The 17,761-nt window shown below is 36.9% G+C and overlaps 1 protein-coding gene across 1 annotated transcript in view; it reads right to left on the bottom strand.

The window, feature by feature from the left end:
* LOC126153247 (NFX1-type zinc finger-containing protein 1-like) overlaps nt 1-17,761 on the bottom strand; it is a 453,816-nt gene that overhangs the window by 244,607 nt on the left and 191,448 nt on the right. The window contains exon 7 of the mRNA XM_049916059.1: nt 6,024-6,167. Within this exon, the coding sequence (XP_049772016.1) occupies nt 6,024-6,167 (144 nt within the window). The remainder of the gene's footprint in view (nt 1-6,023; nt 6,168-17,761) is intronic.

Raw genomic sequence — 17,761 nt, 5'->3', positions numbered from 1 at the left:
GCGTATCCTTAAAAGTTTGCTACATTATAAATCATAATTTAGTCAGACATGCAGTGTACAGCAGTTAATGCAATACTCAATCACAATATACTTTGACACCAGGTGCATTGTTGCGATAGTATGGACTCTTGTAAATTCTCTAATTAAATATTATGTATTTCTGACCAGCACTTTTTCATGACACTTTGCAGGTATTCTTACATGTTTTGATACAAGTTTATTTTATAAGCCCATGACTTGTTGTCTTCTTTGAAGAGACTGCATACTCTGTGGTAATCAGAATCATATTCACTGAATGTACAGGATTTCTTTTTTGAATTCCAGCTCACTGCATTTTTTTTCTCATGATGTGATTCAAAGGAGTCAATGGCTACTCAACAAACAATAGCTCAATTAACTATTACGTTGCTTTTCTGTAATTTTTTCTGCCCAATTTTTCACTGTATCTTCAAACTTCTTAGATCGTTCCTGTAATTTTAACTTCTACTTTAGGCCCCCAATGCTGAGGCTTGTTCCTGCAGTTCTTACACCTTCGATGTGCACTTGCTTCACTTACATGACTTGTAAACAATTCAACTTATGTCACATGTTCCAAACCACATAAACCTAATTCCCCATCAGCATTTGACAGACCAAGGCAATAATATAAAAAAAGAATCAATTTTCTGATGTTAATTTTTGATTCTTCTTCTTTTATTCTGCCTCTTGGTTTAAAATATGAATTTAAAAACTAACTTAATGAAACAATCATTCAGATATTCATTACTTCAAGTTACAGAGATCTTATAATGGAAGAGGAAAATTACAGGTGTGGAATGAGTCAAGATACACGTCAACAAAGTAAAGCACCTGTTACAGTTCTGTATCTACACAGAACTGTAAATGCTGACTGAGTTACACTATTAAGAGACAATTTACAGGATGAGTAATGGAAACAAATTCTTACATTATCTTGAATCCAATCTTCCTTTACAATGGGCCAAGAACATTTGCAATGGAAACCAAAAAAAGAGTGGCTGACATCTAGGATAAAAAAAAATCTTGTGCTGAAAAGAGAGATGATTATCTAATCCAGAGGAAGAGATTTAAAAATGCCTTACAAGCAGTACTGCAAATTCTTCAGTGTGTTATAAAAGAAGCCAAAACGATGCACAAAAACTTCAAAATTCCAAGAACCAGAGAAAAAAAAAATTGAAGAATTATTAGGTATGAAACACATAAACTTGGCAAGGCAAATGATACTGAAGATCCAGATAGCAGTAGCAGAAAGACAGGTGATACAAAATTAAAATCAGTGGCTACTCAACAGTATCTAAAATCACAATGACAAAAAATTGTCCATCAAAAGCACAGCAAAATAAACTTAATTAGATCGGCAAAGCATATGTCACCACCAGACGTAAGTTTTAGCAACTCATCTGTTAGAGAAATAACTAAAAAGTAGTACCTCTTCTGGCTATGATGTTATCTCAGCCAAGGTAACAAAATCTTGTACTTACTTGGTAGTATTACCCTGGAGTTATCTCTGTAATCAGTCAATGAGTCAAGTAGCATCTGGAGTACAGAGTTTTTATTTACTGCAGAATTCTCATATATCACGAAAAAGCATCAATTTATATCATAACAAGCTGGAGCCACTCCACCTGCTATGTTTCCACTCTTGCTAATAATTAATATTTTCTCTTTATTCACTTCTCATCCTGTATCTGAATCTATCAAGACATTAATTACACTTAACCTCACATACCTTTATTACTTGAACTGTTATTTTCAATGTGCTGACTTCATTAGTGTATACAGTTCCACTGGAAACCAAATTTATTAAAACCTTTTAAGAACTGTGAACCTATTACTACAGTATGCTATTGCAGGTTTCAAGTGAGCTTATATGTCGCTTTGGATAGATTGACACCTCTCATAGAAACACTGGTATGTAGACATTACGGTAACATATTTTAATTTTCCTCAAACTAATTAACCTACCAGATACTGCTACTACTACTACTACTACTACTACTACTATGTGATCGGGTCCAGTGGACTGCAAGCATCTACAAGTTTCCTCCTCCACTGTATTCTGTCAATTGCTGCTATCCGCCATCAGTTCACATCTATTGACACTTGGTTTAAATCTTCATGGGGTCCATCCCTCCAATGATTCTTGGGTCTCCCTGGTGGTCTCTTTCCTGTAGGTGTGAAATCCGGGAGCTTCTGAGGTCATCTGTGATCCTCCATCCGGGCCACATGGCTGGCCCACTGCATTTGTTTGGCTTTGACAGTTCCTGCTATATTGGGCTGCTGGTATAGTTCTTCAAGCTCTTGGTTGTATCTGATCCTCCATTCCCCTGTATCTGCATCCAGAACCAGACCGAAGATCTTCCGAAGCACTTTTCTCTCAAAAACAAGGAGCTTATGGGAGTCCTGTTTCCAGATATTCCATGTCTCACAGCCATATAGAATAACAGGCTGGATCAGGGTTTTGTACACTCTAATATTGAACTGTCTGGAGAGATATCTGGACTGAAACAGGTAATATTAATGTTAAAGTTCAAAAGCACTGAGATTTTCCATTGCAGGTTTAGCCATTGTACTTTTTATATTCCAGCTTGTACCATTACACTTTTGTTGCCCTAATTTTTATGAGTCGAATGAAACACTTCACTAAATAATGAAGGAGTTAAATAAGAAATTGCATAATTCATCATAATTTTTAACATGGCACCTGTACTGATAAATGGGTTATTCCTCACTCAGGAATACAGTATGATTTCATGAACCTTTACATTTTATTAGCCCACTACATATTTTGTAAAGCAAATTACTGATGTAACACATAACTCAGTCCAGTTAGCTAAATTTGACTTAGCAGATTTTTAAACCATTATGTGGTTTGTGAAAAACTAAAATGTTCATACACCAGTCTTTACAAGGCCAACCCCACATCAAAATTTTCAGTACTTTTCCAGCAATCGCTTGATTCACATAGTAGTAAAGTTTACAATCAGTAGCTAAATGAACAACATCTATGTGAAGAGTGTCTGTGGCTGAATATCAGTATCCCCACATCTCCACAAAAGTCAGTCTACAAGTTACATCGACGTGAAATGCTGGAAGACTGTGACCCGTTTACATTATATTAGAATTGGTTCCAAGTCTGTTCCCATTTGATATACATGTAATATCATATAGAGACCATCATTCGTACTCGCAGTATAACTCAATTAACTTTTTGAGTTTCAACCAATGATTTGTGTTACCTTTCATGTACTTCTCATTTGAGTCAATTTATGAATTACTGACACTTTAGGCATGCTCTGTGTTGTTTATCAAGGACCACTGTGTGTGAACTTTTTTCATAAAATAATGTCAGTGCTGTGAAATTATAAGAACACGATTCAGTAGTGCATGTCACCCTAGTGAAGAGGATGATGGAAGAACCTACCTGTAAAGAATATTCTTTGTGAGAAATGGAACTGGTCATTGTAAAGCTGATAAGAGACAATAAATGTGGAAACAGTCAAAGTTAACTAAAAATAATGTAATGTACATTATTAGACCAATTTGCAATATGGACTCTGTAGGTAGGTGCCCTTCCAAATTCTGAAGAGTAGAAGTTTTTTGTCACCTATGAAACAGAGTTCTTGTGGCTTGACCCGCCTCAAAACTGAGAAACTCATTTACATAAAAACTGGTAATTCTACAGTCTTTCTGCCTCTCCCTCCCCGTCCCCCTCCTGTGGGTACCCGTGCATCATAATTAACACCAATACACAAAAGGGGCATAAGTAACTGACCTCTAACTAAAGACTGATCTCGCTCATTCCTATATTCTGAAAAGTTTTGAGAAAGAAGTTTACAATAGAATACTGAAGCATGTTTCTGAGAATAGCCTTTTAAAATATGCTCAGTTTGGTTTCTGTAAAGGCTTCTCTATTGAGAATGCAATACTTGGGATACTGTAAAAATTCTAGTAGAACTAAACAACAAAAATTACCCTGTTGGCATTTCTGGGGCTTTGCTAAGGCTTTTGACTGTGTGGATCATTAAATACTGATTTCTGATTGGGAAACTAAAATGGTATGGCATTAGAGTTGGGAAACATTAAATATGATATGCCATAAGGTTCAGTGCTTGGCGTACTCCTGCTCTTGGTCTACATAAATGATTTAAATGGGACACTGAAGAACTCTTCAAAACTTGTAATGGTTGCTGAGGACACAAGTATATTGATGAAAAGTACCAACACATTCATACCACACAGAGTTAGATGAATAATGGAACAGGCTTACAATTGGTTCACAGCCAATACATTAACTCTATTCTGAATCCCAGAGAGGGATGAATAGTCAGAAAACTTAATCTTCAAAAATCTTATATTTTGAAATTCTAAAGTAGAGATCAATGGGCATACACTCAATATGACACCATGTATGAAGTTTCTATGTAATAAGCTGTGATGGGATCAGTTAGTGGACAAGTTGACCAATACACTCAGTTCTGCCTGCTCTGCTCTCAGAAATCTCTCTCATGTTGACCAGCACAGAGGACTGCCAGCATACTTTCACTCAATTCTGTCCTATGGAAAGATTTTCTGGGACATTGCAACTAAGATGAAGAAAGCATTTATTCTACTGAAGAGCCGAATTGGGATACTGTACAAAGTTGGCAACCAAACATCTTGAGGAAGCCTTTTTCCTTTTCAGGGACCTAGGAATTTTTACACTTAAATGTCAATACATGTACTACATGATGATATATATGGTCAACAACAAGAATTAATTTAGGATGAGCTCAGTAATTCACAATGTCAATGCTAGAAGTGGAAATAATTTCCATTCTGACTATTCATCCCTCTCTGGGATTCAGAGTAGAGTTATGTATTGTGGTGTAAAAGAAGTCAATAACAGGTTGGCAGTTGGTATCAGGCAGGAAACTGAAAATCTCAAAATATTTAAATGCAAATTGAAAGAATCCCTCATTAGCCACTGCTTCTACAACTTATCTGGATATCTGAACCCAGGAATGTAAATTCTGATAAACTCTAATGTTTGTATAGATAATGATTTTGTCAGTATATACACAACTAACATTGGTCTGTGGTCAAAACACGTTATTTGAAGTATTATGTAATAACAGCAGCTTAGTAGTATAGAAGGAGGGACGGTGACTTTTATCAATGTAATTGTTTTTCCCCTAACATACAAATACAAAAAAAAAAATTACAAGTAATCATCTTTGACATCATACTATCACTTCATCTTTGTCTCCATTTGTCACCACAATAGGTAGGTCCCTCAGAACCTGGATTTTGAGTGAACCGTCCCTCTCCTACATGCTAATCCTCTTTCCTCCCTGAAGAAGGCACATTTAGATCCAAACGACAAGAACACGTTTTTTATTTTTTAAATTTATTTTTTATTTATTTATTTTTACAGGAATTTCGTGTTCCAAAGGCAAGGCAAGTCAGTCATTTTGTTTCCTTGTAACATGAGAAATATTTGCTTAGAATGGGTGAATATTATTTAAACTTGTATTGCAGTCAGTATTTATGAATATTCTATCTGAAGGGTCGCAGATTGACTGAATTCATCATCCAAAGAAGCTAGTGATAACAAAATGTTTCTTTGCAGAAATTGAGATATCAGAAGGTGAAAAAAGATTCTGAAAAAACCAAAATAACACACTAAAAACACTCTCTCATGATCTACAACGCACCATAATTTTTTATGTCTCTCCTGTCTCATTATTTTATAATGCTGACTTGTATGTTCTTATTGTGACTATTCTTTCTGTTGCTGGTTAAAATGTTAAGTTAGTGACTGAAGCTATTTTACCGTGTGCACTCATCGCCATTGCAAGATTACTAACCGGACCAGAAATTTTATTTACTTTAAATAGTCTAGAGTGTTCCTTTGTTTTTTTTTTTATTTATTTATTTTTATTTCAACCATGTGCATTTCATGGAATAGCTAAACAAAATATCTTCCTCAAAATATCAGAATAAAACCAAGCATAATCACTTACTTTCCTCAAGTAGAACATTTGCCCAGAGTAAGTTGTCAATATGGTAATTTCAGTTTCTTCATATCCTTGAAGTAAAAGGTATCTGCAAAGAGCGATTAGGAATTCTGCTTCAAACAAATTTCGGCAGCTGACTATTTCAGACACCTGAAATAACAAAACAAATGATGATAAAAATGATGATGCACTGGCAAGTCATTCTATGACATTTAAAATCAGTTTTCAGTGAAAGGTGATACATAAATGCTTTCAGTATAGCAGCTCCATGTAAGACTACAACATTAAATACTTGTAATTTTCTCCAATACTTTCTCAAAGTACCTATGGGAAATATTTGTAACATGCAATGAAGGCTTCCACAACCAGTTGTCTTAACTGCTGATGAATCTTCCAGGTTGTATGACTGTGGTTCATGAAACATTTTTGTTCTTGACATTTTGTCCAGAAATGTGTTTGATATCTGTAAAGACAAAGGTGCACTTGGTTCCAATGAGTCACTGATTCAGCAGAACCAAAAGCACCTCTTTAGGTACCCAATGCAGCTCTGGACAAAAAGCCATAAATCAAAAAGGTTCATGTGTTCATGGACCATGACCATAAAACCGGGAAGGTTCAACAGCAGCTAAAATTGTAAAACTATCCCCCCCCCCCTCTCACTCACACACACACACACACACACACACACACACACACACACACACACAATAGGTCAGTGTTCCTTTAGAGCAGTACATGTCCTTATGTGGCCAATAAACATACGGATATGGTGGAAGCAATAATGAAATTAGTATGGATACACCAAAAATGAACCATACACGAAAAGAAAAAGTATAATAATGACTGATTATTTCCACTGAATGTAAAATACAATCAATGTCTGTACAGGATATGTGTGAAAGACGAAGTCATGTAGCAGTGCAAACCCACTGCTGACAGATGGAAAGATAGGTGATGTTCATGATGTCACAACAAAGATTATATTGAGCTGGTAGCAATATTACATATGAAGTTATGATTATTGATACCTATTAAATACCATATTTACCCTATTATAAGGTGAGATTTTTTTCCCAAATTCATCTTTCAAAAAATACAAATACAGATTACACTATTATTGCTGAGGTTAATATTTTAACATTGCTTAATAGAGTATATAGGAGTCATATTTACAGATGAAGCTTTGGCTATTGAGGTCACATGCTCATTTATTTTGAAGATTTCAGAAGGGCAGGGATGGGCTAATGATACTCGCGTTTTAACACGCTCAAGACTTCCTGATACGCCAAAACACTTGATACAGTATCGACGTTGCTCGAACAATCACAACATTTGACTCGTGCGACACTGGTGCAAGGGATACGCAAGAAACTATGAAGTAGCCAATATAACAAACTACCACTCTGCTTAAAATTTGACGACTTTAGGAAACACAGAAGGAAATAGCACTAAATTCTGTAATCTTACAAACTCTTGTTGTATTTCAACAGGTTTACAATGCAATCTCTGATACATGTATGAAACAGACATTACTGTTGCTTTTTAAGTAAAGGTAACAGTCAAAAACAGAAATATTGTCCTTCAAGAAACATTACCTGATTCACAACAGAGCTCAATATTTTATTTGATCATGAGAGACTGTAATTATTTACCAAGTGGGTTCCAAATGAGAATTTGGTTGCTGTTCACATATTAGAAACCCAAGTACAAATGTTACCAACTTTTAATCAGATTTAGAGCAAGATGGTGACCTTCAGATAAGAAGGAAAATTAATCCTGAATGAAACACCTAACAAATGAAATAAATCAATTTAAACTAGCTAACCACTGTTGAAAGAATACATTACAGCAGCAAGACCCATCATGGAGATAGTAACAACAAATGTTAGTAGATCGCAAGATTGAGAAGTGGACTAAATCGTGATAGTGTTCTTTTATATGTGCATTAGTTGCTGTTGTTAAATATGACTTGCACTGGAGAAGGTATTGCCATGTGTTTCACAGTTCTTCAAGCACAGCAGCACTGTAGAAGGGTTGGAGGGGTTAACAGTGATACAAGCTTGGCTGTGAACTAAATGAGAGTGGGGAGAGAAATAATGAGCAGGCAGCAAATTATTTCATGTTGACAACCATGGGAATCTGTAAGATGTACTTTGGTTTTATGAATTTCTACTACATTTAAACTACAGCTTGCCTGAATCCATTTGTAGTCTGAATTAACTGACTTTAAAATTGGACAAATACTCAACAACAGTATTCATTTCTGTAGGAGACAGTAAAATTCTACATACTCACCAGTGGTGTATTTATGCTGCAATGTAGTCAACACACACCATGACGTATGATGGGAATAAAGGGGTGTGTCAGCTGCAGCCAATGAGAGAGAGGTGGGCAGACAATATGTTTAGAAGCGAGATACATTGTAACATTCTCACATCATTATGGAAGCAAAATCCAATATTTATTTGGATAAAAACGGCTGTTTTCTCAGGTCCCACAGTAACAACCACCTCATAAATGGCAACATATTTGGAAGAAAAAGCCAAATATTTGTGATAGTGAAGATACAAATTTCACAGCTGTGCTATTAAGATGATGATTAAAAATAGTGACACCACAGATGACAGTGCTAACAAGTGAAAAATGTGCAAAAGAAATGGTCCACAAATTAATGTAAATCATTTATTTTTGTTTATTTCTGCTCATATTATCAAAATGCAGACAATCAATAAATGGCATTCATTTAGAATTGGTATAATGTTAACTTTTTAGGCAGATACTTTATGTCAGTAAAACAATCTGTAATTATCATTAGATTTTTCTCAAGAAACTTCCTGGAAAAAAAGAGGTTATCTTATAATTGGGTAAATACAGTATGTTGATTTCGATAAAGTAATGAAAAAAAAAAAAAAAAAAAACTTTGGCAAACAAAGTAGTTGGCATTATAGGCGGTGTTTCAAAAAGACTTATTCGATTTTACAGAATTATGTCTTCTACAATGTTAATTTGGTTGGAAGATCAAGGTATTTGCAAAGAAATTATTTGCCTGGCTAACTACCATATAATCCCAGACCAGAGAGAAAGAAAATCTTAATGTAGGTAAGTGATTATAAATTAGCTACATATTGATGTAGATCCAATACACACCCAGTTAGCCTACCACATTAAAGTGCCCATTTATGATAAAAGAGGTGGCACTCTGGCCATAAATTGAATAAATGATACAGGTTGGTGCGACAGCCAGTTTGGCTGAGTTTTTTTAGGAAGTTTTCTACATCTGTCTAGGTAAATACCACATTGGTTCCCATATCCCACTTCACTTAAATGATGAGCAAATGCTTTCAAAGTACATTAGACGCAGACAGAAGGGAGTATACAGATTTCTCTCATATGGGAGGGAGGTGGGGTGTGGCATTTAACAGTAGCTTTAAAGTGCCATTAGGAGTGACAACCTCTTCTTAATAAGAGCCTCTTTATAGGTATGGTTGGTTCTACATGGAACTGGAGAAATCCCATAGCAGTCCCAGCTCGGCACTGGCTGGATACAAAGTATCAAAAAGGAAGAAATGAATATAGATAAATAAATTCTGTGCTGATCAGGACACAGAAACATGTGCTTGTGAGTTAATATTGCTTGTTAGAATATACAGGATAGTTTACAGGATGACAGTAAGATGGTATTGTTAACTTATAGTGATTTTAATGGAAAAATTCTTTAAGAGATCTAAAGGGTAAAGTGACTGACCACTTATAATTTACTATCACTACATATTAAAAATTATATAATATTCTACGTATTTTGATACAGTTTTCAGTAATAGACAGACTGATTCAGAGGGAGGTTTGTGTATATAATTTAAAAGCCATGGCAGATCACTATTCAGTCATAAATTTCTTCCCCAAGTTGCTCAAGACAGCAGTGCTCTTATAGACAATGCATTCACATAAGAAGAGGATGTCAAAGAAATACTTGTCTATCATGTGATAAACAGATTGTCAGATCATGATGTACAGCTGCCAAAATTACATAACTCAGATCCATGTACATTCAATACACACTCAAAGAAAAAGTGAGGCTGATTATTGACAAAACAACTGAAAATTTTCAAGAAAGCTTAAAAATGTATGACCAGGCTGAAGTTTACAATGAACTCAATGTATGCTCTAAATTCTACATATTTCTTATGACACTGTATCCATTTTAGGGTTTCATACCTCAATCGGTAAAAAAGGAAACCTTACAAGATCACTTTGTTGTCGATCTGTCTACCTGTTCAATGGTGAAAATCTCTTTTTCTCAGCAATGGGCAGATATATCAAGGTGAAATTTATGTCGCATACTATGATATATAGTCCCTTAGTGGTGTAGTAAGTATAAGCTTCTACACTACTGGCCATTAAAATTGCTAACCAAGAAGAAATGCAGATGATAAACGGGTATTCATTGGACAAATATATTATACTAGAACTGACATGTGATTACATTTTCACGCAATTTGGGCGCATAGATCCCGAGAAATCAGTACCCAGAACAACCACCTCTGGCCGTAATAACGGCCTTGATACGCCTGGGCATTGAGTCAAACAGAGCTTGGATGGTGTGTACAGGTACAGCTCCACATGCAGCTTCAACACGATACCACAGTTCATCAAGAATAGTGACTGATGTATTGTGACGAGCCAGTTGCTTAGCCACCACTGACCAGACATTTTCAATTGGTGAGAGATGTGGAGAATGTGCTGGCCAGGGTAGCAGTTGAACATTTTCTGTATCCAGAAAGGCCCGTACAGAACCTTCAACATGCGGTCGTGCATTATCCTGCTGAAATGTAGGGTTTCGCAGGGATCAAATGAAGGGTAGAGCCATGGGTCGTAACACATCTGAAATGTAACATCCGCTGTTCAAAGTGCCATCAATGCGAACAAGAGGTGATCGAGACGTGTAACCAATGGCACCCCATACCATCACACCAGGTGATATGCAAGTATGGCGATGACAACTACACGCTTCCAATGTGCGTTCACCGCGATGTCGCCAAACACGGATGCGACCATCATGATGCTGTTAACAGAACCTGGATTCATCCGAAAAAATGACGTTTGGCATTCGTCCACCAAGGTTCGCTGTTGGGTACACCATCACAGGCGCTCTTGTCTGTGATGCAGTGTCAAGGGTAACCGCAGCCATGGTCTCCGAGCTGACAGTCCATGCTGCTGCAAACGTTGTCGAACTGTTCCTGCAGATGGTTGTTGTCTTGCAAATGTCCCCATCTGTTGACTCAGGGATCGAGACATGGCTGTACGATTCGTTACAGCCATGTGGATAAGATGCCTGTCATCTCGACTGCTAGTGATACGAGGCTGTTGGCATCCAGCACGGTGTTCTGTATTACCCTTCTGAACCCACTGATTCCATATTCTGCTAACAGTCATTGGATCTCGACCAACGTGAGCAGTAATGTCGCGATACGATAAACAGCAATCGAGATAGGCTGCAATCCGACCTTTATCAAAGTTGGAAATGTGATGGTACGCATTTCTCCTCCTTACACGGGGCATCACAACAACGTTTCACCAGGCAACGCTGGTCAACTGCTGTTTGTGTACGAGAAATCAGTTGGAAGCTTCCCTCATGTCAGCATATTGTAGGTGTTGCCACCGGCGCCAACCTTGTGTGAATGCTCTGAAAAGCTAATCATTTGCATGTCACAGCATCTTCTTCCTGTCGGTTAAATTTCGCGTCTGTAGCACGTCATCTTTATGCTGTAGCAATTTTAATGGCCAGTAGTGTAAGTCGAAAGATATGGTCTTTTATGTCACATATTTTGGTTCCTGCAAATTTGATTATCAAAACCTATAGGGTAGTTCCCATTGAACAGGAATCATGAAATTTGGAAAGCAGTAAGCTTTCACAATAAAAGCAAAGGAAAAAATACAGAAACTGTTATTTCATACTTATATTACCCAAACAAATATTTTTTTGTTGTCATTTGTTATCCAACAGCCTGCTTGCTGTCTGTTAAGACCAATTCTCCTTAGAAACATTGAGACATATGAAGTTGAAATGTACATCACATACTGGCCTCCTGGTGATATATAGAAGTTAAGCTTCTAAGTCAATGCTGTCAACAGATATGGCCATATATGTTGCATGTTTTGATACTTGCAAACTTATTCATTAAAACCTATAGGTTACTTCCTGCTCACCTAGAACAATGAAATTTGGCAAGAAGCACGGTTTCACACTACAAATAAAGGAAAAATAGGGGAATTTTTAATTTGTAATTATACCACACAAAAAGTATTTCTTTTTTCATTTGTTATCCAACTTCAAAATTAAAAACACGACATTCTTCCAAGACTGATACCTTGCCAGTCTCAATGTCGATAGCAGGCAAAGTTGTCTAGATTTTGATTCCAGGAGCAGCTGAATTGTTCTATTACATAATTAAGCTTGTCCGGAATCCTACCCACACCCGGACAACTTTTGAATGTAGTTTTCCAAAAAGATAATTAAATGCAAAACTGGTGAGTCATCAAAGAAATCTTGGCTCACCACAGTTATCAGAGAATCTTTACAACAAAAATGGGACATGTATAAACCATACCATTAAAACACAGACAGGGAAAGAAGCCACAGAAGATGAGATCGTTTCTGTTTAGGAGAAAGGGAGCATTGCAAAAGACAGTTCATGTGTAGCAGAAGTTTTTAACAATTACTTTTTGAAAATAAGTGAGGATATTTGTGCAAATAGTTCAGAAGAAAAAGCAAAACTTTATGCCAAAGAATCACCATATAGGACATACTGTAAAATAAAAATTGCAAACAGTTCAGAAGAAAAATGAAATTTTATGCGAAAGAATCTAGATATAGGACATTCTGTAAAATAAAAATTAATCCCACATTCACATCTGAAATGAGGAAGACCACGACTCTAAAAAATAAAAGTTCCTATGGGTGGATAATGTCTTCAATGAGCTACCAAAAAGTTGAGGCCTTATAATATGTAATGTTCTTGGGCACTTATGCAGTGCGTCATTAATTCAGGATATTTTTCCTTAGGCCATTATTAGAGGAGTGACTCTACAGATATCAATAACAATCATACAGTGCCAATAATTACATATTTATCTACAATTTTTGAGAAGATAATGTACTCCAGGGTTGTCACCCAACAGTATAGTAACAGGATGCTTAGCCAATCACAAATTGGATTTCAAAAGGGCCACTCTAATGAGATATTTAGCCTACTAAACACATAATAAAAACTTTAAGTGATAAAATATCTTGTTACAATCTTCTGTGACTTATCAAAGGCATTTGACCGTATCAGTGATAATATTGCATTAGAAAAATTAACTATTTATGAATATATGATTCTGCACATGCCTGGAATAGTTCTTATTTATTTTGGAATGCCGAAAGTTATGCCAAGCAATGAAATATCAGCAGAGAAAATAGTAAATGATGTTTTCATGAAAGTTACTCAATGGTTTCATGCAAGTAGAACCTTTAAAAAACACTGATCATCCAGTTTCGTACTGACAAAACCACCCCACCCCTTATTAACCTTAATAATAAAGAAGGTAGAAAATTCCAAGTTTTTGATGAACTGTGAAAACCACACAGTATGTAGCTTCAGTTAGCCATAAGAGTAATTGTCAATTTTGGGGGTGCAGAAGTCAGTAAGTAAACATATTTTGCATAGTCTGCTTCACTTTTGTCTTACTGAATTACATTTGGGGTCATGGGGATGAAATTCCTTATTGCGGCAAAAAGTATTCGTTACACAAAAGAAGGTAATTAAAATTACGTGTGGGATTTACACACATACATCTTGCAAGCATCTATTTAAGCAACTGGAAACAATAACCAAAGCCACCCAGTGCACTTATTCACTTTTGAAATCTATTTTAACAATCCAGTTGAGCCTGACAGTGACAAGAGACATTCACAAGTACAGAACTAGTAGGAATAATGACTTGCATTACCTTACTTAATCTAATTTCAGTACAGAAATGAGTGAAATAGGCAATTCTTTGACAATCTACCCATGGAAACAAAATATCTCAGTCAGCTACACTGTTATCGGATGTAGATTAAATATGTTTCTCTTTAACAAATCTTTCTATAACGTCGAGAAACATTTGATCAGATGACACGTTCCATATCACATTTACTGTGAAAATGATCTGTTGTTGTTGTTGTGGTCTTCAGTCCAGAGACTGGTTTGATGCAGCTCTCCGTGCTACTCTACCCTGTGCAAGCTTCTTCATCTCCCAGTACCTACTGCAACTTACATCCTTCTGAATCTGTTTAGTGTACTCATCTCTTGGTCTCCCTCTACGATTTTTACCCTCCACCCTGCCCTCCAAAGCTAAATTGGTGATCCCTTGATGCCTCAGAACATGTCCTACCAACCGATCCCTTCTTCTAGTCAAGTTGTGCCACAAATTTCTCTTCTCTCCAATTCTATTCAATACCTCCTCATTAGTTATGTGATCTACCTATCTAATCTTCAGCATTCTTCTGTAGCACCACATTTTGAAAGCTTCTATTCTCTTTTTGTCTAAACTATTTATCGTCCACGTTTCACTTCCATACATGGCCACAATCCATACAAATACTTTCAGAAACGACTTTAAAGACATTTAAATCTAAACTCGGTGTTAACAAATTTCTCTTCTTCAGAAACCCTTTCCTTGCCATTGCCAGTCTACGTTTTATATCCTCTCTACTTCGACCATTGTCAGTTATTTTGCTCCCCAAATAGCAAAACTCCTTTATTACTTTAAGTGTCTCGTTTTCTAATCTAATTCCGGCAGCATCACCCGATTTAATTTGACTACATTCCATGATCCTCGTTTTGCTTTTGTTGATGTTTATCTTATATCCTCCTATCAAGACATTGTCAATTCCGTTCAACTGCTCTTCCAGGTCCATGTCATCAGCGAACCTCAAAGTTTTTATTTCTTCTCCATAGATTTTAATACCTACTCCGTATTTTTCTTTTGTTTTCTTTACTGCTTGCTCAATATACAGATTGAATAACATCGGGGATAGGCTACAACCCTGTATCACTCCATTCCCAACCACTGCTTCCCTTTCATGCCCTCCACTCTTATAACTGCCATCTGCTTTCTGTACAAATTGTAAATAGCCTTTCACTACCTGTATTTTACCCCAGCCACCTTCAGAATTTGAAAGAAAGCATTCCACTCAACATTGTCAAAAGCATTCTCTAAGTCTACAAATGCTAGAAACGTAGGTTTGCTTTCCTTAATCTATTTTCTAAGATAAATCGTAGGGTCAGTATTGCCTCACGTGTTCCAACATTTCTACGGAATCCACCCTGATCATCCCCGAGGTCAGCTTCTACCAGTTTTTCCATTCGTCTGTAAAGAATTCGTGTTAGTATTTTGTAGCTGTGGCTTATTAAACTGATAGTTCGGTAATTTTCACATCTGTCAACACCTGCTTTCTTTGGGATAGGAATTATTATATTCTTCTTGAAGTCTGAGGGTATTTCGCCTCTCTCATACATCTTGCTCACTGAATGGTAGAGTTTTGTTAGGCCCGGGTCTCCCAAGGCTGTCATTAGCTCTGATAGGATGTTGTCTACTCCCGGGGCCTTGTTTTGACTTAGATCTTTCAGTGCTCAGTCAAACTCTCCACGCGGTATCATATCTCCCATTTCATCTTCATCTACATTCTCTTCCATTTCTATAATATTGTCCTCAAGAATATCGCCCTTCTATAGACCCTCTATATACTTCTTCCACCTTTCTGCTTTCCCTTCTTTGCTTAGTACTGGGTTTCCATCTGTGCTCTTGATATTCATGCAAGTCGTCCTCTTTTCTCCAAAGGTCTCTTTAATTTTCCTGTAGGCAGTATCTATCTTACCCTTAGAGGTATGTGCCTCCTTACATTTGTCCTCCAGCCATCCCTGCTTAGCTATTTTGCACTTCCTGTCGATCTCATTTTTGAGATGTTTGTATTCCTTTTTGCCTGCTTCATTTACTGCATTTTCTCCTTTCATCAATTAAGTTCAATATCTCTTCTGTTACCCAAGGATTTCTATTAGCCCTCGTCTTTTTACCTACTTGATCCTCTGCTACCTTCACTTTTTCATCTCTCAAAGCTACCCATTCTTCTTCTACTGTATTTCTTTCCCCCATCTTGTCAATCGTTCCCTAACGCTCTCCCTGAAGCTCTCTACAACCTTTGGTTCTTTCAGTTTATCCAGGTCCCAATTCCTCAATTTCCCACCTTTTTGCAATTTCTTCCGTTTTAATCTACAGTTCATAACCAATAAATTGTGGTCATAGTCCACATCTGCCCTGGAAATGTCTTACAGTTTAAAACCTGGTTTTTGAATCTCTGCCTTACCATTATATAATCTATCTGATACCTTCCAGTATCTCCATGTATACAACCTTCTTTTATGGTTCTTGAACCAAAGAGTTCATCAATCTTTTATCTCATCATACATTTCATCAATCTCTTTGTCATCTGCGGAGCTAGTTGGCTTATAAACTTGTACTATTGTGGTAGGTGTGGGCTTCGTATCTATCTAGTCCAGAATAATGCGTTGACTGTGCTGTTTGTAGTATCTTACCCGCATTCCTATTTTCCTATTCATTATTAAACAGACTCCTCCATTACCCCTATTTGATTTTGTATTTATAACCCTTTATTCACCTGACCAGAAGTCTTGTTCCTCCTGCCACTGAACTTCACTAGTTCCCACTACATCTAACTTTAAGCTATCCACTTCCCTTTTTAAATTTTCTAACCTACCTGCCTGATTAAGGGATCTGACATTCCATGCTCCGATCCGTAGAATGCCAGTTTTCTTTCTCCTGATAACAACGTCCTCCTGAGTAATCCCGACCTGGAGATCCGAATGGGGGACTATTTTACCTCTGGAATATTTTACCCGAGAGGACGCCATCATCATTTAACCATACAGTAAAGCTGCATGCCCTCGGAAAATAATTACAGCCGTAGTTTCCCTTTGCTTTTATCCGTTCGCAGTACCAGCACAGAAAGGCCATTTTGGTTAGTGTTACAAGGCCAGATCAGTCAATCATCCAGACTGTTGCCCCTGCAACTACTGAAAAGGCTGCTGCCCCTCTTCCGGAACCACACGTTTATCTGGCCTCTCAACAGATACCCCTCCGTTATAGTTGCACCTACGGTACGGCTATCTGTATCGCTGAGGCACACAAGCCTCCCCACTAACGGCAAGGTCCATGGTGGGAGGGAAACTGATCTATGGAACACATAAATAACTGGAGGTAGAACAACCTACATTTGCTCAGATGATATGTTCCATATCACATTTATTGTGAATATGATCTATGGAATGCATAACTAACTGGAGGCAGAAATGTAGGATACATTTTAACTTCCACATGTAATAAAGTTTTTTATTTTCAATAGAACCCGTGATTTTACATGGGTCTATCTTTTAAAAGCATATACCTAAAACTTTGGGCACTTCATAGTCAGAATGAACACATAGAACTCTACACAGTGTTATTTATTATCATCATGAAAGATTTGATACTACGGCTGTAAAAGTACAGACTAAATTTTCTACCATATGTATTCTATGGGGAATTGCAGATGGATAAAGATCGAACAGTTATTTTGTAAAAAAGAGTCCTGAATTGAATCTTCATCAAATGTTGCAATAATTTGTTGTTTTGTTTGGGGTTCAGGCATGCATGCCATTACA

Source organism: Schistocerca cancellata, chromosome 2, assembly GCF_023864275.1.
Source record: "Schistocerca cancellata isolate TAMUIC-IGC-003103 chromosome 2, iqSchCanc2.1, whole genome shotgun sequence".
Classification (NCBI taxonomy): domain Eukaryota; kingdom Metazoa; phylum Arthropoda; class Insecta; order Orthoptera; family Acrididae; genus Schistocerca; species Schistocerca cancellata.
Note: the sequence above shows the minus strand (reverse complement) of the source record. Positions and strands in the feature narration are given on the sequence as shown.